The sequence below is a fragment of the Pelodiscus sinensis genome, chromosome 1 (assembly GCF_052426305.1).
Source record: "Pelodiscus sinensis isolate ZL-2025 chromosome 1, ASM5242630v1, whole genome shotgun sequence".
Lineage (NCBI taxonomy): Eukaryota > Metazoa > Chordata > Testudines > Trionychidae > Pelodiscus > Pelodiscus sinensis.
In genome coordinates, this window is record NC_143052.1 from 354,120,390 (window position 1) to 354,144,844 (window position 24,455).

A 24,455-nucleotide genomic window follows, 5' to 3' on the forward strand; every position below is an offset into this window, starting at 1 on the left:
TTAATGGGTAGCAGGTTTAAAACTAATAAAAGAAAGTTCTTCTTAACACAGCGTGTAGTCAACCTGTGGAACTCCTTGCCAGAGGAGGCTGTGAAGGCTAGGACTATAATAGAGTTTAAAAAGAAGCTGGATAAATTCATGGAGGTTAGGTCCATAAAAGGCTACTAGCCAGGGGATAAAATGGTGTCCTTGGCCTCTGTTTGTCAGAGGCTGGAGAGAGATGGCAGGAGACAAATCGCTTGATCATTGTCTTCAGTCCACGCTCTCTGGGGCATCTGGTGCTGGCCACTGTTGGCAGACAGGATACTGGGCTAGAAGGACCTTTGCTCTGACCCAGTACGGCCGTTTTTATGTTCTTATGTTACCTGACCATTCCTGGGTTTTATTGCCCCTTGCAGCAGGGTGTGTGTGCGTGAGTGTGTGAGTGACTGTCTATGTATCTGCGTGTGTGTTTCTGTTTCACACGTTGTCTGTGTGAGCATTAGTGTGACAGTGTCAGGGTGAGTCAGTGTGTTTCCATGTGAGTGTGTCAGTTTGGGTCCGTTTCTCTGTTTGTGTCTGAAGCAATAGGAGTATGTGTGTGTGAGTATATTTCTGTGTGCATCTGTGTGTGTGTTTGTCCATCTGTCCGTCTGGGTGTAACATGCTGAGATGTTCCCAGTGAGGGGAGGGGAGGCGCAGTCGGGGCAGCAGGCAGAGGCACCGGGCTGGGGGATAGCAGGGATCACCAGGGAGAGCAATGAGAGCTGGATGAGATTCCCCACTCCTGCCATGTCCCGGTGCCCCCAGAGCCACCCACCTCCTGCACCAACCCCCCCAGCAGTGGGCAGAGAAACCCTGGCCAGCGGCCCTGGGACAAATCCCTCCTCTCAGGACAGAGCCGAGGGACGTGGACTCTCACAGAGCAGAGAAGATCTGGGTGTTTAAATCTCACATAAACAATCCTCCCTGCCCCTTCCCCAGCTGCCTGGTTTGCTGCCTGGGGGTGACGGGGCTTTGCTGAGTGCCCCGCTTTTGGGCTCCTCTGCCCCGAGGAGACTTGCCTGGAACCGACTGGCCAGCGAGGGGCAGAATTTGCCCAGCACAGACGAGAAAAGGAAACGTTTGACGCTTTGTGGGGCTGGTCTCTGCCTGGAGTCTCCCCACAGAGGGGTCAGAGAATCACCCCCCGTCTCTCCGCGCAGCCGACTCACCGGGTGGGCAGGACAATGATCTTCAGTGGAAGGAACAAGCCCCCGGGCCCGGCTGCCTGGAGCGCAGGCTGCAGCCTGCCAGGCACCGGGAGTATTTATCCAGCGTCCTGGCAGCAGCACCGGGGACTCCCCCCGCCCCTGGGACGCAGGCGGAGGCTGAGGTGTGACCAGGGGCTAATCAGGCACAGACGCCTCGTACAGCAGCAAGAGCTAATTGCCCCCGGCCTGGAGCCTGCCCAGGGATATAGACACGGCCGGTGTGAGTCAGACCCAGGGTCCATCTAGCCCAGGATCCGTCGTATGCCAGGGGCCAGGGCCTGGTGCCTCCCTGCCGGCTGGGTCCCTGCCAAGCACGGCCAGATTCCAGGCTCTGCTCACCCTGCCTGGCTCGGTGTTTTCTTCACTTTCTAACCAGGGAATAAAGTGAATTTCTGCAGGGCGCAGGCTGCCGGGCCTGAAGAATTACAGTTCTGAGCTCTTACACAGCCCCTTTGCCCCACGGATCTGAGAGAGCACTGCTAGGAGGGCAGGGACATGAGCCCCATTTGACAGATGGGGACACTGAGGCACGGGTGTAGTAGGGGAGTGGGGGGGGGGGGCTTGGAACATAAACCCACGTATCAGGGGCCTCTGGCCTGGGCTAACGTGCTCCAGGTTTTGCTGAGCTGAGGCACAGTCAGTCTGTGGGAAGCGGCAGGCCCGGCTCACAGAGATTGGCAAGCAGGGGCTGATAATGCAGATACACCCATGGCCAAGAGGGGCCGGGCCCAGAGCGCTCAGGCCAGCCCAGTGCGGGGGGGGGGACACCACAGCCCCCCGATCCCAGCTCACCCCCCCAAGGACAGGAGGACGCTGACCCCTGGGAACGGGGAGGGCAGGGTGAGACCTTGGCGGATACAGACCTTGTACCAGGCAACGGGAGGCCTCTGGCGACGTGAATGGGCAGCTCCCCAGTACGGCTGAGGGGGCCCTGAAGCATGAGGAGCGAGGGGAAATGTCTTTGGATCTGTGTGTGCTGACGTGTCTAGAGACACCGTCCCCGTCTGGCCTGGGGGCAGGGTCGCTGTGCTGGGTGCTCTGGGTGCTAGCGGTGATTGCAAGCGGGTTCTGAGTGTGGGTTTGGGGGGCAGAAGATCTCGTCCGCGAAAACCTTCTTGCGCAAAAACCCTGCAGTGTAGACAAAGCCTTGGCGTTAGGTTGGTCTGCTCATCCAAGAGCGCTGCATGAAGAGAACTTGCTCCAGAGAAGAGGGGACGAGAAGAGGCTACACAAACTCGCCGTACTGACTGAGAACTTTGCACCATTTATTCTGGGAAATGACTTTTTTGTCCTGGGCTGAGTCCATCCCCAAGATTGTCAGCAAGGAGCCTGGTGCTGAAATCCCAGAGGGGGAGGGAAATGCCACAGGGCCTGAGGAGGGGACAGGAGAGAGTCTCTCTCATTCTCTTCCAGCTGACGGGGACAGTTTGCAGGCAGGGAGATGGACAGTGGAAGCCAGCCCTGACCCTGAGGTGTTGCCCAGTGTCGGTGGGTCTGTCCAGGCTGTGGCAAGTCCCGGGGGGCAGGGATGGGAACAGCAGGGACAGGTCCAACCCCTGGAGGCACAGAGGTGTGAGTCTTGGGACAGAGCCTTCAGTCAGAGGCCGGAGACCAAACGGCGACTGTGGGAGCCGAGGAACACCGGGGGGAAGGAACCAAAGACTCCAGGGTGAGGGAGAGTCCTGCTTTGGAAGGCTTGGCTGGAAAAGAGACAAGTTTTCAGGTGAGTTTATGCTGAGGATTTTAGGGTTAGAATTAGCCAAGCGGTTTTGTTCCTTTTGATTTGTAATCTGCTTTGCTCTGCCGGCTCTCACTTCTCACCACTTCAATCCTGCTTGTACCTAATAAAATCACTTTTATTTTCTATCAAGCCCAGTGTAAATGGTTGTTACTTATGGGGGAACCAGTGTGTGTGCATTTCCCCCTGTCATTGTTAAAGGGGGCTTACCCAAATAATCCCCGGGGGTTCTGATCCCAGTTGGGGAGGGGTATCCCAGGAAACTGGGCCCCAAACTGCACTCGCCTTGGACCTGAAGAGGTTCCGTGTCTGTGCTGCTTCTCGGTGGGGGCAGGGACATCAGCTCGGGCCTTGGCTGGGGGAGACCAGGGAGCTGGCCCAGCCGGACCAGGCAATGAGGAGCCCCAGAGAGCAGAAAGGTGAGCAGCAGTGTCTGTGTCAGGGCCCCGGGAGGCCTCTCCGAGGGGTCATCTGTGACCCCCCCCCAACACAAGGTCTCCAGGAGGCTTTGAGATCCATTTATTGATTTGCTTGGATCCATTTTAATGAAACCACTAAAAAATAGTGAAGCTCTCACCAGTCTGGGGCAAGGGCAAAGGGGAGTTAGTTCTTGTGCTTCCCAATTTATGCTGGACAGAGAGGCATAATGAAGCTAATCTGTGAATTACGGTAATTCGGATGCACAGCGCGTATCTCTGCGTTCCATGGGGGGCTGCTGCCTCCTCACACACACGGGAGTTTATGGGCTAAGTCCTGGGTGATGATACTTTGCACAACGCTGCTAATCCTGCCCTCTTTCCAGTGTTAATATTCTACATCCAAAATATCTCCCCTGCCGAGCATGGATCGATCACTCGGCAGAATGAACCCTACACGCAAGGAAGCCTTGGTAACCCAAGTCTTCTATTGCCTGAATACCCGGGATTTTGCATGGAGCCTTTACTGAGTTTGCTGCCCCCAATGTTCTTTATATTCTCCGCTGTTGACTAAGTTACCAGCAACCCTCTTTTATAAACAGCACAGTCAGCCCTGCCATGTTGCACCGGTATGGGGCACGTGATTGGTGCAGACGGCATCTGGGAGTATTGTGGACTGCATGAGCAGCTTTGAGTTTCTGTTGAGTTAATGCCTTTTGCCGGCATTGTAAAACTTCCAGGACATGGACTTCTTCTGCACGGCCGTCTCTCCGCCTTAAGCACACAGAATTCTGCTCGCCTCATGGTTTCTGTACAGCAGCGAATCTCGCTGTGACATAATCCTGCAGGTTCTTTGTGGAAACAGGTTCATGATGCGAACGTGACAGAACTGAGACATGCTTTGTGGAAGATAACTCATGTGAGGTGTCATTGGAAAGGTTACGATTTGCTGACCATGACTGTCCTATGTGTACACCTGTCTCATTTCCGCATCTGAAGTGAGGCATTTTGACCAGGCACCAGTAGTTTTGCTGTGCTCTTTTGGGTGACACCTACTTCTAACACTTCAGGTACTGTGACAGACCAAGCCGGGTCTGGGCACAGTGCGGTAGCCACATTCCACAAGACATAACGGGGTGGTCGACAAGGGCTTCCCTTGTCGACCGTGGAGCTTCCAGAGTACCGTGCTGTGTCACCAAACACCTGATCGGCACAGCACGGCAGCCATTTTGAGGTAAATGAAGCGGCAATTATTTAAATCGCCGCTTCATTTTCCTATGTCTAGAAACCTCATCTCCATGGCTCCGTCGACAGAGCCATGTAGTCTAGACATACCCCCAAAGAGAGAGTTGAGAACACCTGGAAAGGAAAGGATTTGAACTGAGGTCTGCAGGGGAGTACTGCTTGACCCATGTGGAGAATGGAGGGGTAACTCCATTCTGGGTGTTCTAGACATCCAGTTAGCTAAAGTCTCCTCTCCACAGTTAACTATTTGGACTTACGTCCATGAGCCCTAGACAGTCCCCGGAATGCTAAGGAAGTGGGACGTGAGCTGGCAGGAGGCCACGAAGACAAAGTGAGGCCTTTTGAATTGGAAGCAGCGGCCCTTCCTGTTCCCCTTGGGTGGCCTGAGCAGAGCCCCAGCACGACAGGTGAAAAGCCAGGGAGCCAGGCTCGGAGAATCCAGTGACATCCACGCCTGGGAAGGAGACAGTCTTGGAACTGCAGATATGTGAGCAGAACAAGGAATGTTCCGCTAACGTTCCCTTTTCAGTGGATGGCAACAGCTGGGTTTTCACGCCCTATCCAGAGCGGCTCAAAAGCGTTTGAGTGTCCCTGACAGGAAGGAATTCCCAACTTCGCAGACGTGTTCCCTGGACGCAGGAGAGCTTTCCCGAAAACGTTCTGCCGTCTAGACATAGCCGAAGTGTGCTAAGTGCCACTACAGGGACAGTGAACCACAGTACGTGTGTGGGACACCCATGCTGGTATAGATCTCTGTCATATCCCCCTAATTCACATCTTGCCTGCGTTTATTCTCCCGATACCATGCTCCGGTTCCAAGACTCGCTGCTCCAAGACGCAGACATTAATGGGGTCTACACACGTTAATTCGGCACCTCAGTTTTCTTTCATGCCTAGATCCACACCCCTGCCAATATGGCCTCCTCTCCCATTGCTCTGTTTTCTCTCGGTACCACCATGCTCCATTACGTTTCTGTGGCACCTGCTATAGACGAACATAATTAGGCAGAGACGCCGCTGCCCACAAGCCGCTCAGGCCCCTTTCACTCAGCTGCGTCTCTGCTGGAGCTGCAGGGGGAATTTTCAGCCGCGTTTCCGTTCCTAGACACCAGGAACATCACTCCTGTAAACACACAAATCCCCTGATCCCAGCCTGCCCCTGCCTGTGGCTGAGCTGGAAACTGCTCTGTGCCCAGGGCTCCCTGCTGGCTCCGACCCCGCTGGGACTCCCAGGCAGGCAGGATAAAAGTCCCTGCCTCTGAGCCCCGGCCAGTGCGGATCCTGCCCCTGCAGCTCCCCACCTGGATCCCAGGCAGAGACTCCTCATCCCCGGCTGGGGCAGGCGCCCGGTGAGTGTTGGGGGGGGGAAGGTGCCCTCATGTGTCATCAGTGGGACCTGAGCTCGCCAAGGACCTAGTCCAGGGGAATCCCCCACGGCCCCTGCTGTCCCTGGGAGCGGGGGCAGGTCGGGGGGAGCAGGATGGCGCCCGCAGGGGAAAGAAAGGCAGGGGAAGCACAGAGCGGGCTGCCAGGGGCACAAGTCTTGGTTTCCCTGCCTGAGAGCCCAGAGCAGCCCGGGCAGAGGCACCAGCATTTCCTACCCTGAGCCCCCAGTGACTCCGCTACGGAATGCGAATGAACGTCCGAGACACAGACACGGGGGCAGGGCTGGAGGTGGCAGAGAGGGCGGGTGCATGGACAGACGGGCAGGGACAGACGGAAGCTCTGTAGTTACTCTGTGCTGGGAGGGAAGGTGCAATTCTCATGGAGCAGCCGACGTCTCCGTTCCCAAACCCTGCGCCAGGGCTGCTGGGGGCTGGGCCGGCCTGGGGGGCCAGGGAAAGGCTGCCCACACAGTGGGGCTGTCTGGGTGCCGTGTCCCACTGACCCCGGGGCACACGCTGGCCCCAGACAGTCTCCAAACTTGGCAGCCGCAGCTCCAGCATTTCCCTCCCTGAGCCAGGGCAGCCGGTGAGTCCCAGAGAGCAAAGGCAGGTCCCCACCCGCGGCCCCTGCCTGGCTCCGCTGCCTTTCTGGGCCGGGCAGGTTGCGCCCCTGGGGATCGGGTCTGTGTTACTGACAAGCTACTGGCCTGGGGCAGTGAATCACAAGCAGCTCCCGCTAACGGGCGTTTCCAGCCTGGTTTAGAGCAGGGTCCGGTTTGAGCAGCCTATCCCCTGCGCCCGGGAGCAGCACCAGGGGATCCAGGGAATATAGGAACAGAACAGCCAGATGGGTCAGACCAAAGGTCCATCCAGCCCAGTGTCCTGTCTGCCCAGAGTGGCCAGTGCCAGGTGACCCAGAGGGAGGGAGCACATGCAGCAATCCTCACATGCTCCCTCTCCTGTCACACATTTCCAGACAAAGAGGGGCTAGGGACACCATTCCTACCCACCCTGCCAAATAGCCAGGGCTCGACAATACAATCTACTTGCCCGTGGCGAGTAGACTGCAACCCAGAAGACCCGGGTTTGGGCGAGCTGCGCAGAACAATCTGCACATGCACAGATCGCTGGACAGTGCGGCTGGAGAGCGGGGCGCACCATGGTTCAGCGAGCCCTGCTAATAGCCATTGATGGACCTAACCTCCATTAGTGTATGTAGCTAATTTTTGAACCCTGTTAAAGTCCTAGTCTTCACAACATCCTCTGGCAAGGAGTTCCACAGGTTGACTGTGCGCTGAGTGTTTTGTTTTCAACCTGCTGCCTATTCATTTCATGTCGTGACCTCTAGATGGTATATTGTGGGAATAAGTAAATAACAGGAAGGGAAAGATGCTCCAGCCCGGGCAGATGTGGGACAATGTGACACTTCTTCCGGCATCGCCGTGAGCTGCAGTCGTCAGCCACCGATTGCACGGACAGGCGAGAGGTTTCATCTTTCTTCCATACTCGTGTACTCAGCATTTTAATAATTAATAATGGCTGGTGATTAGCACAGGGCTGCAACCATGCTCTGCCCGGCAATGCCCAATTCCTACTGGGGAGAGGCTGAATTTCATTTGCTGCGGCCACACACGCTGCAGTGAGTCCTGGCCTAAGACCGGTGACTGTCCAGCACATGCAGGGAGATCGTACCACGGGGGAGACCACTGCTGGGGTCCTGGGCCCAGCTCTGGGGCCCTCAGCGGCATGAGGCCGTTGAACTGGTGAGGGGTCCGTAGAAGCGACTGGGGAACCGGCCTTCTGGGGACAGACTGGAGGCTCTCACTCCGCTGAGTGGTACTAAGAGGGGGACGGGGTGATGTGAGCGCAGCGTCTCCGTGCCCACGTGAGGAGCAGACGTTTGCTAAGAGAGCTCCTCAGTCCCACAGGGAAATCAATAACTAAATTCAATGGCTGGAAGGGGAAGCCGAACAAATTCAGAAACAAGGTTCGAATTGTTACCCGTGAGGTGGATTCGCCCTTGGGACAGGTGACCACACGCTGGCCCGAATTCTCCACCCTTGACAATCTTTACATCAAGATTGGAGGGGTTTTATAAGGAGCTGCCCCCTTCAAACAGAGGCTGACTTCACAGAAACCCTCCTGCCTGTATTATACAGTGTAATGGACAGGGGAAGTGCTGAGCAGCATCCGGTGACTAAGGGGTTAAACTCAGGTAGATAGCAAAGGTGTTGGCCAGTGGACCAGGAGAACCAATCCAAATAGGGGGTTGAAATTTGAATTGGATCTAGGTTCCCTGCCTGCTTTCTTTGGGGGGGAGTGAAAAACCAGTCGTTGAGAGAGAGACAGAGGGTATGTCTACACTGCACTACACTCTTATGCCCCAAATTCCTTGTAGGCCTGGTAATCCTGCCTGGGCTTAAATCATTCTGGGTATGTCTACACTACCCTCCTATTTCGAAGTAGGAGGGTAATATAGGCATACCGCACTTGCAAATGAAGCCCGGGATTAGGAAGCCTAGTTCGAATTACCTAGTTCATGCCGCGTGTAGCCGCGCGGCACGGGGTTTGAACCAGCTGGGATTTAAAAATGGCGGCGCCGGGCTTATGCAAATGAAGCCCGGGAATTTGAAATCCCGGGCTTCATTTGCAAGTGCGGTATGCCTACATTACCCTCCTACTTCAAAATAGGAGGGTAGTGTAGACATACCCAGAATGATTTAAGCCCAGGCAGGATTACCAGGCCTCCAAGGAATTTGGGGCATAAGAGTGTAGTGAACTGAACAAAGAGAAAATAAGAATTTAAATGAAAAGTGAATATAGTCGTGTTCAGGTTAATTTTTTTTTAATGTTGTGGTTTGGTTTGAAGTGCTCTGTGTGAATCTCTGCCTCCCTTCCCCATTTACCATCTAGCATTATGACCAGATACTTTTCTCTGTGGGTATGTCTACACTACAGAGTCTTGTAGGAAAACCAGCCATTTTTTCGAAAAAACGTGAGGAACATTCACACTGCAATCGCATTCTTCTGCACGAAAATTGAAAGAACAAAGGGGTTTTTCCGACATTGTTAATCCTCATTCTGTGAGGAGGGGAAGCCTTTTTGTGAAAGATCTCTTTCGGAAAAAGGCGTGTGTGGACGGGGCAGAGGGAGATCTTTCGGAAGAAGAGGAAAAAACACAGGTGCCCTGGCATTCCGGTCATGGCCATCACAGCTTACATGCGAGAGAGCATCCATTCAGTCTGGACGCTCTCTTTCGAAAAAGAAGATTGCTTTTTCAATGTACTTTTTCAGTGTGGACACGCTCTTTCAGAAGTTTTTTCGGAAGATCTCTTTTGAAAGAAGCCTGCAGTCTAGACATAGCCCGAGTTTTAATTTGTTTTCCTTAATTGCTCTGTAACATCTAGCAACCAAATTTGTTTTCTTGAGTTTATCTTTTGTTTTCTAATACAAAAAAACCCCACGTTTTCTAAGGTGATAATTTGATTGTGTCATGGAAGGTCACGGAACTAAACTAATTCGAACTAACGGATCTAGACTAAAAAACTAGTTCGAATTAGCGTTTTGCTAATTCGAACTAGCAAGTCCACATTAAGTGGACCCTGAACCAAGCTTAAGGATGGCCGGAAGCAGTGCCGGCAGGGCATAAGAGGAGGACTTAGAGCGTGGAGATGCTGTCTCAGGCTAGCCGAGGGCTGTGCTTAAAGGGTCCCGACCCCTACCCCGGACAGACAGTTCTCAGGGGTGCCCCGCTTGCAAAGCAGTCCTGGCTTGGATTGCCCGGACTACCCACACTGGGCACATCACAACACTCGGCCATCAGCCCGGCTGCACTTGCCGCAGGCTGCCACCTGGGAGAGGGGGCAATCGGGGGGCTGCAGGAGAGCTTCCACCCCCAGAAGCCCGCAGAGCCAGCCCAGTCCTCCCCATCGGGGGCTCGTGCCCCATTCCTCCCTCGCCTCCTTCCACTTACCCTTCCCTAGCCCCATTTCTTGATGTAAAAAATAAAGGACAATTGTTTTCAAAAATGGAATTTGTCTTTATTGAACAAAACTGGGGGAGACTGGGAAAAGGAGGTGGGAGAGGGGAAGAGAGAGGCTGGGAGAGGGGAGGGCAACTAAAATGATCAGGGGTTGGGAACAGGTCCCAGATGAAGAGAGGCTAAAGAGACTGGGACTTTTCAGCTTAGAAAAGAGGAGACAGAGGGGGGACAGGATACAGGTCTCTAAAAGCAGGAGTTGGGTGGAGAGGGTGCATACAGAAAAGTTCTTCATTAGTTCCCATAAAGAAGGACTAGAGGACACCAAAGGAAAGGAATGGGTAGCAGGCTTCTAACTAATAACAGAAAGTTGTTCTTCACAAAGCAAAGAGTCAACCTGTGGAACTCCTTGCTGCAGGAGGCTGTGAAGGCTAGATCTAGAACAGAGTTTAAAGGGAATTGAGATCAAGTCATGGAGATTGGGTCCATGGAGTGGTATTAGCTAGGGGGTAGGAGTGGTGTCCCTGCCCAAGGTTTGTGGAAGGCTGGAGAGGGATGGCACGAGACAAATGGCTTGGTCACTGTCTTCGGCCCATCCCCTCCAGGGTCCCTAGGGTTGGCCACTGTCGGCAGACAGGCTCCTGGGCTAGATGGACCTTTGGTCTGACCCAGGACGGCCATTGTAAGCTCAGGGCTCAGGATCGGGGGTTTCAGTGGACCCCCTTGATTTTCATGCACACCTGCTCCTGGGTGTCCAGGCTGGCAGCTCTCCTGCCCTAGCCGACCACCTTCCTGTGCCTAGTGCGGAGGTCATGGACGAGGTCCACGATGTCCGCACTAGCCCAGGAAGGTGCCCGCCTCTTGCAGTCCCGGGCAAGCTCCCGGGAGCCGCCAGCCTGGTCCCGGGAAGAGGGGGAGGGCTGCGGGGCATCGGGTGGCTGGCTCAAGCCGTGCCAGGTGCAGGGTCTGCTGGCTGGGTGCTGGCAGGCTTGCACATGGCACGGGCACCGTAGCCAGCCCGTGCCCCTTTAAGAGGACCGGGGCCAGGAGGGGGGCAGACGAGTTTCCCTGGTGGTGCCCAGAGTGGCCACCAGGGAAAGCTGGGGAGGGCTAGCCTCCCACTAGTTCGAATTAAGGGGCTACACACCCCTTAATTCGAACTAGCTAGTTCGAACTAGGCTTAATCCTCGTGGAATAAGGATTACTTAGTTCGAACTAAGCGCTCCGTTAGTTCGAATTAAATTCGAACTAACGGAGCGCTAGTGTAGCGCCTATGAAAGTTAGTTCGAACTAACGTCCGTTAGTTCGAACTAACTTTGTAGTGTAGACATACCCTCTGTGTGTCTACAGGACTCCGACTGAGAGGTCAGCTAATAGAGCCTGCAGCTTGTTTTCCTCTTTTCTTTGTTCAAGCTCTTTTAAGGCAAAAGAACTCGGGGTATCCATGGGGGTGGGTTCAAGTGTTCACCCCTGATTTTTTTAGGGACAAAAATCACTGGAAGGTGGCAGCGATTCCCCAAAATCTGTGAGTTGTGATTCGGGGGGGGGGGGGGGGGGAATTTTTGTAACCAGTGCCTGGAGAGGCAAAGGTGGGTTTTTTTCTTTTCTTTTGGAGCTTTGCAGACCTTCACCTTCTACACTCGGAGTCCCCGAGCAGGGAACAGCCCTGACATACAGGGAGTCAGATGTGATGGTCCCAGGAGTGATTTCTGGCTTTCAAATCTGTGACTCTGGGAGTCACCTCTCTTATGTGACCAGATGTGGAGGGGTCGGTGTATTTGCTTGCTCCGCTGCCTACTGTTGTGTTCAGCATCGCTCAGTGGGGAAGTACAGAGAAGGAACAGAGCTGGGAGAAGATGGTTACCAGAGGTCGGACAGCTGAACTCCGCCTGTCAGTGTGTTTCTGCGTCTAGTCCTAGAGAGTTATCCGCCCGGCCAGTCTTGCTTTGTAGCTTGTTCCCTTGGGTTTGCGGGTGTTCACGTCTGTGCTCCCTGACGGGTCACTGTCCCAGGGTACGGTTCTGATGGTTGCAGCTATAAATGCAGCTCTTGGACTCAGTTTGCAGTACAGCGAAGAAAGCCCTGCGATGGACGCCCCTCTATGCTTTATGAAATCGAGGGATGGACATGAATTTATGTGACGCAAAGGTTCTTTGAGCGAATTCCTTCATGCAAACCACCAATTTTCATGTCACAATCCGCTGGGTCTGTTTCCCTTCCTTCGATATGTGTGTCAATGGTGTGCGTAAAATTAGACACGCGGAGAGGGGAATACTCAGTGGGGATCAAATGTGCAGACCTGGCGGGGGTTATCATAGAATAATAGGACTGGAAGGGACCTCGAGAGATCATCGAGTCCAGCCCCCCGCCCTCAAGGCAGGATCAAGCTCCGTCTACACCATCCCTGACAGATGTCTATCTAACCTGTTCTTAAATATCTCCAGAGAGGGAGATTCCACCACCTCCCTTGGCAATTTATTCCAATATTTGACCACCCTGACAGTTAGGAATTTTTTCCTAATGTCCAATCTAAACCTCCCCTGCTGCACTTTAAGCCCATTACTCCTTGTCCTGTCCTCAGAAACCAAGAGGAACAAATTTTCGCCTTCCTCCTTGTGACACCCTTTTAGATATTTGAAAACCGCTATCATGTCCCCCCTTAATCTTCTTTTTTCCAAACTAAACAAGCCCAGTTCATGAAGCCTGACTTCATAGGTCATGTTCTTATGTTATCTTCAAAGTCTTGATGAGTGACGGTTAAACAATCTCTTTTGCCCTTAAGTCCTAGCAGGGATTGGTAGGGAGTGGCCTAGATTACAAAAGAAGAGGAAAGCAGAGGCCTGGGTCTTTTGGCCGGGCTGCACCTGAAGGAAGGAGCCGAAGACCCCAGCGTGGGGAGACAGCCTGGTTTGGAGGGGCAGCTGGAAAAGAGGTTCTAGGGGGAGTTTGAGTAAGTTTCTCCTGAGGTTTCAGTGGAGAATTAGCCAAGAGATTTTGTTATTTTTGGTTTGTAACCTACTTTGCTCGGCCTGTTCTCACTTATCACTAATTAAATCCTACTGCTCGTGCTTAAGAAAATCATTTTTATTTTCTATTAAACCCAATGTAAATAATTGTTCCCTATGGGGGCAACCAGTGTGCCCATCCCCCCTTCCACTGCTAAAGGATTTAATTCTTTGGGGTCCGATCCCAGCTGGGGAGGGGTATCCCAGGGAGCTGGGCCCTACACTGCACTCTCCTTGCACCTGAAGAGGTTCAGTGTCTCTGCTGCTTCTCGGTGGGGGCAGGGACCTCAGTCTGGGGCGTTGGCTGGGGGAGACCAGGGAGCTGGCCCAGCAGGACCGGGCAGTGAGGAGCCCCAGAGAGCGGGAAGGTGAGAGGCAGGGGCCGTGTCAGCCCCTCAGGAGGCCCCCCGAGGGCTCATCAGTGATACCCCCCCAGTCACAAGCTCATTTCAAGGGCCCCGTCTCCATCAGCCCCCCAAACATGCCTGTTTCGGGATGGAATTCCCCCCGTGCGGAGCACGGGCCTGGAGAGCACTGCCCATCCCCCTTCCCCTTGAGCCCTTGTGGCCCTGCAGGGGTGTGTGTGGGGTGGGCAAGGTGGGGGGATTACGCTCTAGACTGTTAATGGGGCTGTCGATGTGAAATAGCCACGACCCCAACAAGCACTGACCTGGTCTCTGCTTCCAGCCAGGCCCGGCGCCCAAGCGGAGCCCTCAGCGCCCCATGGCCGCGCCCAACAGCACAACGTTCAGTCACCTCAGCTTCGTCCTGGTCGGCATCCCGGGCCTGGAGCCCTGGCACCCCTGGATCTCCATCCCCTTCGCGCTGATGTACACGGTGGCTGTTCTGGGGAACTGTGGTCTCCTTCTGCTCATCGCCACCCAGCGCAGGCTGCATGAGCCCATGTTCCTTTTCCTCTCCATGCTGGCGGTGGCCGACGTACTGTTATCCACCTGCACCGTGCCCAACACGCTGGCCATCTTCTGGTTTGGACCCAAGGCCATTTCCTTCGGTGCCTGCCTCACCCAGGTGTTCTTTGTGCACTTTGGGTTTCTTGCTGAGTCAGGCGTCCTGCTGGCCATGGGGTTCGATCGGTACGTCGCCGTCTGCGACCCCCTGAGGTACACGACTGTCCTCACCAATGAGAAGATCAGGACAATAGCCACGGCCGTTGTCATCAGAAGCTTTTGTGAAATTGTCCCTGTTGTCTTTCTCCTCAAACGGCTGCCCTTCTGCGCCAGCAACATCATCCCCCACTCCTACTGTGAGCATATTGGGGTGGCCAGGCTGGCCTGTGCAGACATAACCCCAAATATCTGGTATGGCTTCGCAGTGCCTATTTTAACCGTTGTACTAGACATTGTGTTTATTGCTGTCTCTTATGTACTGATCCTCAGGGCTGTCTTCAAGCTGCCCACCAAAGACGCCCAGCGCAAAACTCTCGGCACCTGCAGTTCCCACGTCTGTATCATCCTCTTATTTTATGTCCCAGCCTTTTTCACTTTCCTAACCCACCGCTTTGGTCAGAACATCCCTAAACACATTCACATCCTGCTGGCCGATCTCTACGTGCTCGTCCCCCCCGTGCTGAACCCCGTTGTTTACGGGATGAAAACCAAGCAGCTGCGGGAACAAGTGAGCTGTGTGTTGTCTTGGAAGGGGAATTGGTGCTAAATGGTGCTTAGTCCTGAGCCAACCAACTTAGTTGCAGGCTTCTTCCACATTGCAAGAAGAGGGCCCCTCGGCACTGACACATGGACGTTACCACTCTAAGGGTATGTCTACACTACAACGTTAATTCGAACTAACGGACGTTAGTTAGAATTAACTTTCCTAGGCGCTACACTAGCGCTCTGCTAGTTCAAACTTAATTCGAACTAATGGAGAGCTTAGTTCGAACTAGGTAAACCTCATTGCACGAGGACTAAGCCTAGTTCGAACTAGCTAGTTCGAATTAAGGGGTGTGTAGCCTCTTCATTTGAACTAGTGGGAGGCTAACCCTCCCCAGATTTCCCTGGTGGTCACTCTGGGAACCACCAGGGAAACTCGTATGCCCCCCCTCCCGGTCCCGGAGCCCTTAAAGGGGCATGGGCTAGCTACAGTGCCCGTGCAAGGTGCAAGCCTGCCAGCACCCAGCCAGCAGAACCTGCACCTGGCACGCCATGAGCCAGCCACCCGATGCCCCCCAGCCCTCCGCCTCTTCCCGGGACCAGGCTGGCGGCTCTCGGGAGCCTGGCCAGGACCGCAAGAGGAGGGCACCCGCCCGGTCTAGTGCAGACATCATGGACCTCGTCCACGACCTCCGCATGAGGCACAGGAAAGTGGCCGTCTAGGGCAGGAGAGCTGCCAGCCTGGCCACCCAGGAGCAGGTTTGCATGAAAATCAAGGTGGTCCACTGAGACCCCCGACCCTGAGCCCTGAGCTTAGAATGGTCGTACTGGGTCAGAGCAAAGGTTCATCTAGCCCAGTAGCCTGTCTGCCGAAAGCAGCCAAACCTAGGGACCCTGGAGGAGATGGACCAAAGACAGTGACCAAGCCATTTGTCTCGTGCCATCCATCTCCAGCCTTCCACAAACCTTGGGCAGGGACACCATTTCTACCCCCTGGCTAATACCACTTCATGGACCCAACCTCCATGACTTGATCTCACTTCCCTTTCAACTCTGTTCTAGTTCTAGCCTTCACAGCCTCCTGCAGCAAGGAGTTCCACAGGTTGACTCTTTGCTTTGTGAAGAACAACTTTCTGTTACTAGTTTGAAGCCTGCTACCCATTCCTTTCCTTTGGTGTCCTCTAGTCCTTCTTTATGGGAACTAATGAAGAACTTTTCTTTATGCACCCTCTCCACCCAACTCCTGCTTTTAGAGACCTGTATCCTGTCCCCCCTCCGTCTCCTCTTTTCTAAGCTGAACAGTCCCAGTCTCTTTAGCCTCTCTTCATCTGGGACCTGTTCCCAACCCCTGATCATTTTAGTTGCCCTCCCCTCTCCCAGCCTCTCTCTTCCCCTCTCCCACCTCCTTTTCCCAGTCTCCCCCAGTTTTGTTCAATAAAGAGAGATTCTATTTTTGAACACACGTTTTCTTTATTTTGTACATCAGGAAGGGGGGCTAGGGAGGGGTAAGTGGAAGGAGGTGAGGGAGGAATGGGGTACGAGCCCCCGATGGGGAGGACTGGGCTGGCTCTGTGGGCTTCTCAGGGTAGAAGTTCTTCTGCAGCCCCCCGATTGCCCCCTTCCCCTGGATGGCAGCCTGTGGCAAGTGCAGCCGGTCTGATGGCCGAGAGCTGTGATGTTCCGTGTGTGGGCACCTTGGGCACTCCAAGCCAGGACTGCTTTGCAAGCGGGGAACCCTGAGAACTGTCTGTCTGGGGTGGGGGTTGGGTCCCTTTAAGCACAGCCCTCGGCTAGCCTGAGACAGCAGCTCCACGCTCTAAGTCCTCCTCTGATGCCCTGCCGGCACTGCTTCCGGCCATCAGGGTCCACTCTGTGTGGACATGCTAGTTCGAATTAGCAAAACGCTAATTCGAACTAGTTTTTAAGTTGAGATGTGCTAGTTCGAATTAGCTTAGTTCGAATTAGCGCTGTAGTGTAGACATACCCTAACTCCCAGTTGCAAAACAGAATTTTTCAGCTCCTTGGATATTTTGTTTATGTCCAGTTGCACGGAAGTACATGGGTCCTTCCTGATAGGAGTCTGGGGGGCACTGGGAGAGCGCTGATAAAAGTCTCCACATGTTGTAAAGGTTCTTACCAAGAGGATGTTGATCTGTGGAACTCCTTGCTAGAGGATGTTGTGACAGCCAAGAATATAACAGAGTTCAAAACAGAGCTAGATACATTCATGGAGGTTAGGTCCATCAATGGCTATTAGCCAGGATGGGCAGGAATGGTGTCCCCAGCCTCTGCCAGAAGATGCGAATGGGTGGCAGGGGATGGATCATTTGATGATTCCGTGTCCTGTTCATTCTCTCTGGGGTACCTGACACTGGCCACCGTGAGACTAGAGGACACCGGGCTAGGTGGCCCTTTGTTCTGAGCCAGTGTGGCCGTTCCTGTGCATGTTCCAATTGTTCTCCTGGCCCAGTGACTGCAGGGCACGAAGCAAGGAGTCAATGGGGGGCAGGGAGCTTGGGGGCAGCTCTTAGGAAAACCTTTCCATCGCTCAGAGTAGCTGACACCAACACGGGGCCCAGGGAGGCTGTGGAACCCCCGTCACTGGAGAGATGTGAGACCGGGCTGGGCTCAGAGCTGACGGGATCGGTTTCACTGGCCCTGCCTCAGCGCCGGGGCTGGACGATACGACCCGGCGAGGCCCCTGGAGCCTGATGTCTCTCTGCAGCGCTGAGCACTGATCTGCTGAGGGGGCCGGGCCTGTTTCTTGCCCCTCGCCACGGAAAGGAATCCCTTCTCCTTGCCCTGTCGCTAGGCGCCCTTCGGCCTCCCCGCCCAGCCCCTCTCCTGGGCTCGCCTCCCCTCACAGCTCGAAGGCCAGGCCTCCACGTTGGGTTTGCTTTCATTGGCCAGGGGAGCCATTGGGGGCAGGGTGAGACAGGGGAGCCCCTCCCTCGCCAGGGATGCGCAGGCCAAAGGTATAAACATCCCCCCGTCTCCACCCCGGTCAATGTGACCAGGCCCAGCCCCTGAGCTAACGGCACCCGGGCAAGTAGCATCTTCGGTGCCCCCCCCCCCCCCTTTGGAATCCCTTCTTTGTATTGCCCCTGTAGCCTGTCTCGTGCTTGGACGCGCTCACATGCACCATTCAAAGCCTGTGCACGAGGAGCTGTACAGCTGTGTTGCTCTGGGTCATAGGACAGCAAATAAAAACCCTGTTTCCTCAAAGCTTCTAGAAACTATTTCAGTTGCAGAAGGACCGAATTGTCCCAGCAGACCCAGGGGAGTGCACCCAGTGCGGGGTGGGCCGGCGGGAGATCCTAGTCCTGCACTGCAAGAGGTTGCTATTCTCGCCTGTGCCCGTGTGCACTGGTGCAGAGCGTCAGACCCAAAGCCTGGCCCCAGGCATTGCCAAGCTGTGAAGTGGCACCTGCTTTATCAGTGGCTCCTTCCAACCCTGCAGGCCCCCAGCACCCGCAGACCAGCACAGTCGCACAATAAAACCAAGTTCACAACATGGCAGCTGGACTCTCACGTCCCTTTGCTCTCACATCCCACTGAGGGACGGGCGATGCCCCGCCATGAGAATACCCCCGGGGGCCTGGCAGACACGGTTCCGGGAGGCTGATGGAAAACGTAATTCTCAGAAAGTCTGGAAGGTTCCACGACATTCGACAAGGCCCAGAACACTCTGGGGGGTGAGCGAGAAATGGACCCACCTCCGGGGGGCCTGAAACATTTTCCCCCAGCGCTCCATGCTCCCGGTGGTTGTTAATAACACAGCCCAGTGCCCCCCATGCCTGGCACCCAGCCAGGCCCCTGGGTCTCCTGGTCCGACATTCATATCCCCCCACCTGCTGCCCCTCAGCCGGATCGCAGGCAGAGATTAAACATCCCCGGCTGGGCTGGGCCTGGTGCATGACGGGGGAGGAATTCGGGACTCTGGGCCTGACTCTCTGACTCCCCCAGGTGGCCTCAAGCTTCCAGTCCCTACTAGAGGTATTTTTATGAGGAATACCAAGGATTTTTTGTCGACCAAAAAAAAAAGGGGCGGGAGGGAAAGAGTCAAGGGAACAGTTATTGAGGAAAAAAAGTCGCCTGTCCCTTTAAGAGTGGCCATTTTTAATTCTGTAGTTCTCCGCGGCACACCTCCGACTGCCTTGCGGAACACGGTTTAAGAAGCACTGGCATAGATTGAAGTCACAGTCGGTGGGAGCCACGTACATTTCCCGGCATAACGACAACCCCTGGCTCCGCTTTGGCCTCCAAAGCAATTTACAAGGTCGCCCATTCAGATGACTTCTCTGGCAGAGCGAGGGGAACCAAGCACTGGGGAGACGGGGTGTCCTCTAAGAGAGGTGCACTGTCAGGGTGCACGCCCCCACCGTGCCTCAGTGTCCCCTGACTGTCCTCATCTAGCCCCTCTCAGGGCAAGTTACAGTCTGTGCGGGTTGCTCATCATTGGCATTGGGGTTATCTCTACTGCCCCGCTTACCTGGGCTGCATTGTGATCCGCCTCGCAACCCGGGGCCTTGCCTCCCGCCCCTAGCCAGGGGGAGTCTTGGCTGGCCCTCTCCCAGCCCGGGCTCAGGGCCTCAAGCCTGGTCTTAAAGGGCCAGTGCAGGGCAGGCGCCCTGTCACACACACAAAGAGCTGGAGGGGTGAGCAGGAAGGATGCCCGGAGGCTTTGCTGTGTGAAAGGGGCTCCCTTTGCAGATGTGACAAAGTGTGGGGTCTCCCGGCATTTCCGACACAGCTATTGGTCCTGTATTGAGATAGGCCTGGATCCCCATTCTATTGGGCATTGAGCAAACAAGCCCCAAAAGGGTCCCCAGAGCAAAACGAGAATCAATTTACGGGTCACGGCCATGACGGGCCAGTCGCGGTTCACAGATACTGGAATCCACAGTCCCTGCTCAAAACTCCCATTGACTTTGATTTCCCATCAGAGGAGACAAAAGTAAAGCTCTAAAAAAAGGAGATAATGGAGTCGGTGGCAGGCCACTGGCCACGCAGGGTTTTAATTGTTCAGCTGTATTATCATTCAGCTGCGTCTCTGCTGGAGCTGGAGGGGGAATTTCCAGCCGCGTTTCCGTTCCTAGACACTAGGAACATCACTCCTGTAAACACACAAATCCCCTGGAAATTGCTCTGTGCCCAGGGCTCCCTGCTGGCTCCGACCCCGCTGGGACTCCCAGGCAGGCAGGATAAATGTCCCTGCCTCCGAGCCCCGGCCAGTGCGGTTCCTGCCCCTGCAGCTCCCCACCTGGATCCCAGGCAGAGACTCCTCATCCCCGGCTGGAGCAGGCGCCCGGTGAGTGTTGGGGGTGGGGGAGAAAGGTGCCCTCGCGTGTCATCAGTGGCACCTGAGCTCGCCGAGGACCCAGTCCAGGGGAACCCCCCACGGCCCCTGCTGTCCCTGGGAGCGGGGGCAGGTCGGGGGGAGCAGAATGGCGCCCGCAGGGGAAGGAAAGGCAGGGGAAGCACAGAGCGGGCTGCCAGGGGCACAAGTCTCGGTTTCCCTGCCAGCGAGCCCAGGGCAGAGCCGGGCAGAGGCACCAGCATTTCCTGCCCTGAGCCCCCAGTGACGCCGCTACGAAATGCGAATGAACGTCTGGGACACAGACTCTGGGGCAGGGCTGGAGGGGGCAGAGAGGGCGGGTGCATGGACAGACGGGCAGGGGCAGACGGACGCTCTGTAGTTACTCTGTGCTGGGAGGGAAGGTGCAATTCTCATGGAGCAGCCGACGTCTCTGTTCTCAAACCCTGCGTCAGGGCTGCCGGGGGCTGGGCCGGCCTGGGGGGGCTGGGGAAAGGCTGCCCAGGGACACACAGTGGGGCTGTCTGGGTGCAGTGTCCCGCTGACCCCGGGGCACACGCTGGCCCCAGACAGTCTCCAAGCTTGGCAGCCGCAGCTCCAGCATTTCCCTCCCTGCGCCAGGGCAGCCGGTGAGTCCTAGAGAGCAAAGGGCAGAGCCTCACCCACGGCCCCTGCCTGGCTCCGCTGCCTTTCTGGGCTGGGCAGGTTGCGCCCCTGGGGATCGGGTCTGTGTTACTGACAAGCTGCTGGACTGGGGTCGTGAATTAAAAACAGCAACCAGCAAAATGCAGCTCCCGCTAACGGGCGTTTCCAGCCTGGGTTAGAGCAGGGTCTGGTTTGACCAGCCTGCCCCCTGCAACTGGCAGAGCACCAGAGGCGCCAGGGAATATAGGAACAGAACAGCCAGACTGGGACAGACCAAAGGTCAGCCAGCCCAGTGTCCTGTCTGCCCACAGTGGCCAGTGCCAGATACCCTCACCTGATCCCTCTCCTGTCACCTATTTCCAGACAAACAGGGGCTAGGGACACCATTCCTACCCATCCTGCCTAATAGCCACTGATGGACCTAACCTCCATGAATCTATGTAGCTATTTTTTGAACCCCGTTAAAGTCCTAGTCTTCACCACATCCTTTGGCAAGGAGTTCCACAGGTTGACTGTGCGCAGAGTGATTGTTTTAAACCTGCTGCCTATTAATTTCATGTGGTGACCCCTAGTTCGTATATTGTGGGAATAAATAAATAACGGGAGGGCAAGAAATTCCAGCCGGGGCAGATGTGGGACAATGTGACACTTCTTCCGGCATCGCCGTGAGCTGCAGTCGTCAGCCACCGATTGAACGGACAGGTGAGAGGTTTCATCTCTCTTCCATACTCGTGTACTCAGCATTTTCATAAGTATTAATGGCTGGTGATTAGCACAGGGCTGCAGCCACGCTCTGCCCGGCAATGCCCAATTCCTACTGGGGAGAGGATGAATTTCATTTGCTGCGGCCACACACGCTGCGGTGAGTCCTGGCCTAAGACCGGTGACTGTCCAGCACATGCAGGGAGATTGTACCACGGGGGAGACCACTGCTGGGGTCCTGGGCCCAGCTCTGGGGCCCTCAGTGGCATGAGGCCGTTGAACTGGTGAGGGGTCCGTAGAAGAGACTTGGGAACCGGTCTTCTGGGGACAGACTGGAGGCTCTCACTCAACTGAGTGGCACTAACAGGGGGACGGGGTGATGTGAGCGCAGCGTCTCCGTGCCCACGGGGGGAGCAGACGTTTGCTAAGAGAGCTCCTCAGTCCCACAGGGAAATCAATAACTAAATTCAACGGCTGGAAGGGGAAGTCGAACAAATTCAGAAACAAGGTTCGAATTGTTACCCGGGAGGGGGATTCGCTCTTGGGACAAGTGGCCACACGCTGGCCTGGATTCTCCACCCTTGACAATCTTTACATCAAGATTGGAGGGGTTTTATAAGGAGCTGCCCCCTTCAAACAGAGGCTGACTTCACAGAAGCCCTCCTGCCTGTATTATACAGTGTAATGGACAGGGGAAGTGCTGAGCAGCATCCGGTGACTAAGGGTTTAAACTCAGGTAGACAGCAAAGGTGTTGGCCAGTGGACCAGGAAAACCAATCCAAATAGAGGGTTGAAATGTGAATTGGATCTAGGTTCCCTGCCTGCTTTCTTTGGGGGGCAGTGAAAAACCAGTCGTTGAGAGAGAGACAGAATGATTTAAACCCAGGCAGGATTACCAGGCCTCCAAGGAATTTGGGGCATGAGAGTGAACTGAACAAAGAGAAATTTAGAAATAAAGTGAAAAATGAATCTAGTCGTGTTCAGGGTAATTTTTTTTTAATGTTGCAGTTTGGTTTGAAGTGCTCTGTGTGAATCTCTGCCCCCTCTCCCTATTTACCATCTAGCATTGTGACCAGAGACTTTTCTCTGTGGGTATGTCTACACTACAGAGTCTTGAAGGAAAAACAGCCATTTTTCCGACAAAACTTGAGGAACATGCACACTGCAATCGCATTCTTCTGCAAGAAAATTGAAAGAACAGAGGGGTTTTCCCGACATCGTTAATCCTCATTCTGTGAGGAGGAAAAGCCTTTTTGTGAAAGATCTCTTTCGGAAAAAGGCGTGTGTGGACGGGGAAGAGGGAGTTCATTCGGAAGAAGAGGAAAAAACACAGGTGTCCTGGCATTCCGGCCATAGCAATCACAGCTTACATGCGAGAGAGCATCCATTCAGTCTGGACTCTCTCTTTCGAAAAAGTACATCTCCCTGAAAGAAGCCTGCAGTCTAGACATAGCCCGAGTTTTAATTTGTTTGCCTTAGTTGCTCTGTAACATCTAGCGACCAAATTTGTTTTCTCAAGTTTATGTTTTGTTTTCGAATTAAAAAAAAAACCTTTTTCTAAGATGATGATTTGATTCTTGTGTCATGGAAGGTCTGTCTATGTATCTGCAGGTCTCCGACTGAGAGGTCAGCTACTGGAGCCTGAAGCTTGTTCTCTCTTTTCTTTTTTCAAGCTCTTTTAAGGCAAAAGAACTTGGGGTATCCATGGGGATGGGTTCAAGTGTTCACCCCTGATTTTTTTAGGGATAAAATCACTGGATGGTGGCAGCGATTGCCGAAAATCTGTGTGTTGTGATTCGCAGGGGAAGTTTTTGTAACCAGTGCCTGGAGAGGCAAAGTTGGGTTTTTTTCTTTTCTTTTTGAGCTTTGCAGGCCTTCGCCTTCTGCACTCGCAGTCCCGGAGCAGGGAACAGCCCTGACAAACAGGGAGTCAGATGTGATGGTCCCAGGAGTGATTTCTGGCTTTCGAATCTGTGACTCTGGGAGTCACCTCTCTGATGTGACCAGATGTGGAGCGGTCGGTGTATTTGCTTGCTCCGCTGCCTACCGTTGTGTTCAGCATCGCTCAGTGGGGAAGTACAAAGAAGGAACAGAGCTGGGAGAAGATGGTTACCGGAGGTCGGACAGCTGAACTCCGCCTGTCAGTGTGTTTCTCCTGAGGTTTCAGTGGAGAATTAGCCAAGAGATTTTGTTATTTTTGGTTAGTAACCTACTTTGCTCGGCCTGTTCTCACTTATTATTAATTAAATCCTACTGCTCGTACTTAATAAAATCATTTTTATTTTCTATTAAACCCAATGTAAATAATTGTTCCCTATGGGTATGTCTACACTACCCCGCTAGTTCGAACTAGCGGGGTAATGTAGGCATACCGAACGTGCAAATGAAGTCCGGGATTTGAATTTCCTGGGCTTCATTTGCATAAGACGGCCGGCGCCATTTTTAAATGCCGGCTTGTTCGAACCCCGTGCCGCACGGCTACACGTGGCACGGGCTAGATAGTTCGAACTAGCAAGCCATTCCGAACTATCTGTACTCCTCGTGGAACATACCCTATGGGGGCAACCAGTGTGCCCATCCCCCCTTCCACTGCTAAATGACTTAATTCTCCGGGGTCCGATCCCAGTTGGGGAGGGGTATCCCAGGGAGCTGGGCCCTACACTGCACTCTCCTTGCACCTGAAGAGGTTCAGTGTCTCTGCTGCTTCTCGGTGGGGGCAGGGACCTCAGTCTGGGGCGTTGGCTGGGGGAGACCAGGGAGCTGGCCCAGCAGGACCAGGTTGTTAGGAGCCCCAGTGAGCGGGAAGGTGAGAGGCAGGGGCCGTGTCAGCCCCTCAGGAGGCCCCCCGAGGGCTCATCAGTGACCGCCCCCAGTCACAAGCTCATTTCAAGGGCCCTGTCTCTTGCTATTTCTATTAGCCCCCCAAACGTGACTGTTTTGGGATGGAATTACCCTGTGTTGAGTACAGGCCCGAAGAGCACTGCCCAACCCCCTTCCCATTGAGCCCTTGTGGCCCTGCAGGAGCGGGGAGGGGGAAGACAGTGGGATTACGCTCTAGACTGTTAATGGGGCTGTCGATGTGAAATAGCCACACGACTGCAGCAAGCAGGAGCCCAGCAGGCACAAACCTTGTCTCTGCTTCCAGCCGGGCCCGGCGCCCAAGCGGAGCACTCAGCGCCCC

At 54.6% G+C, this 24,455-nt stretch overlaps 1 protein-coding gene across 1 annotated transcript; it reads left to right on the plus strand.

Annotated features, from left to right (window-relative positions):
* The first annotated feature begins 13,723 nt into the window (after window positions 1-13,723).
* LOC149526056 (olfactory receptor 52B2-like) lies at window positions 13,724-14,674 on the plus strand. The gene has a single exon (XM_089769962.1). It carries the CDS (start codon window positions 13,724-13,726, stop codon window positions 14,672-14,674), a length of 951 nt encoding a protein of 316 aa, XP_089626088.1.
* Window positions 14,675-24,455: the final 9,781 nt, after the last annotated feature.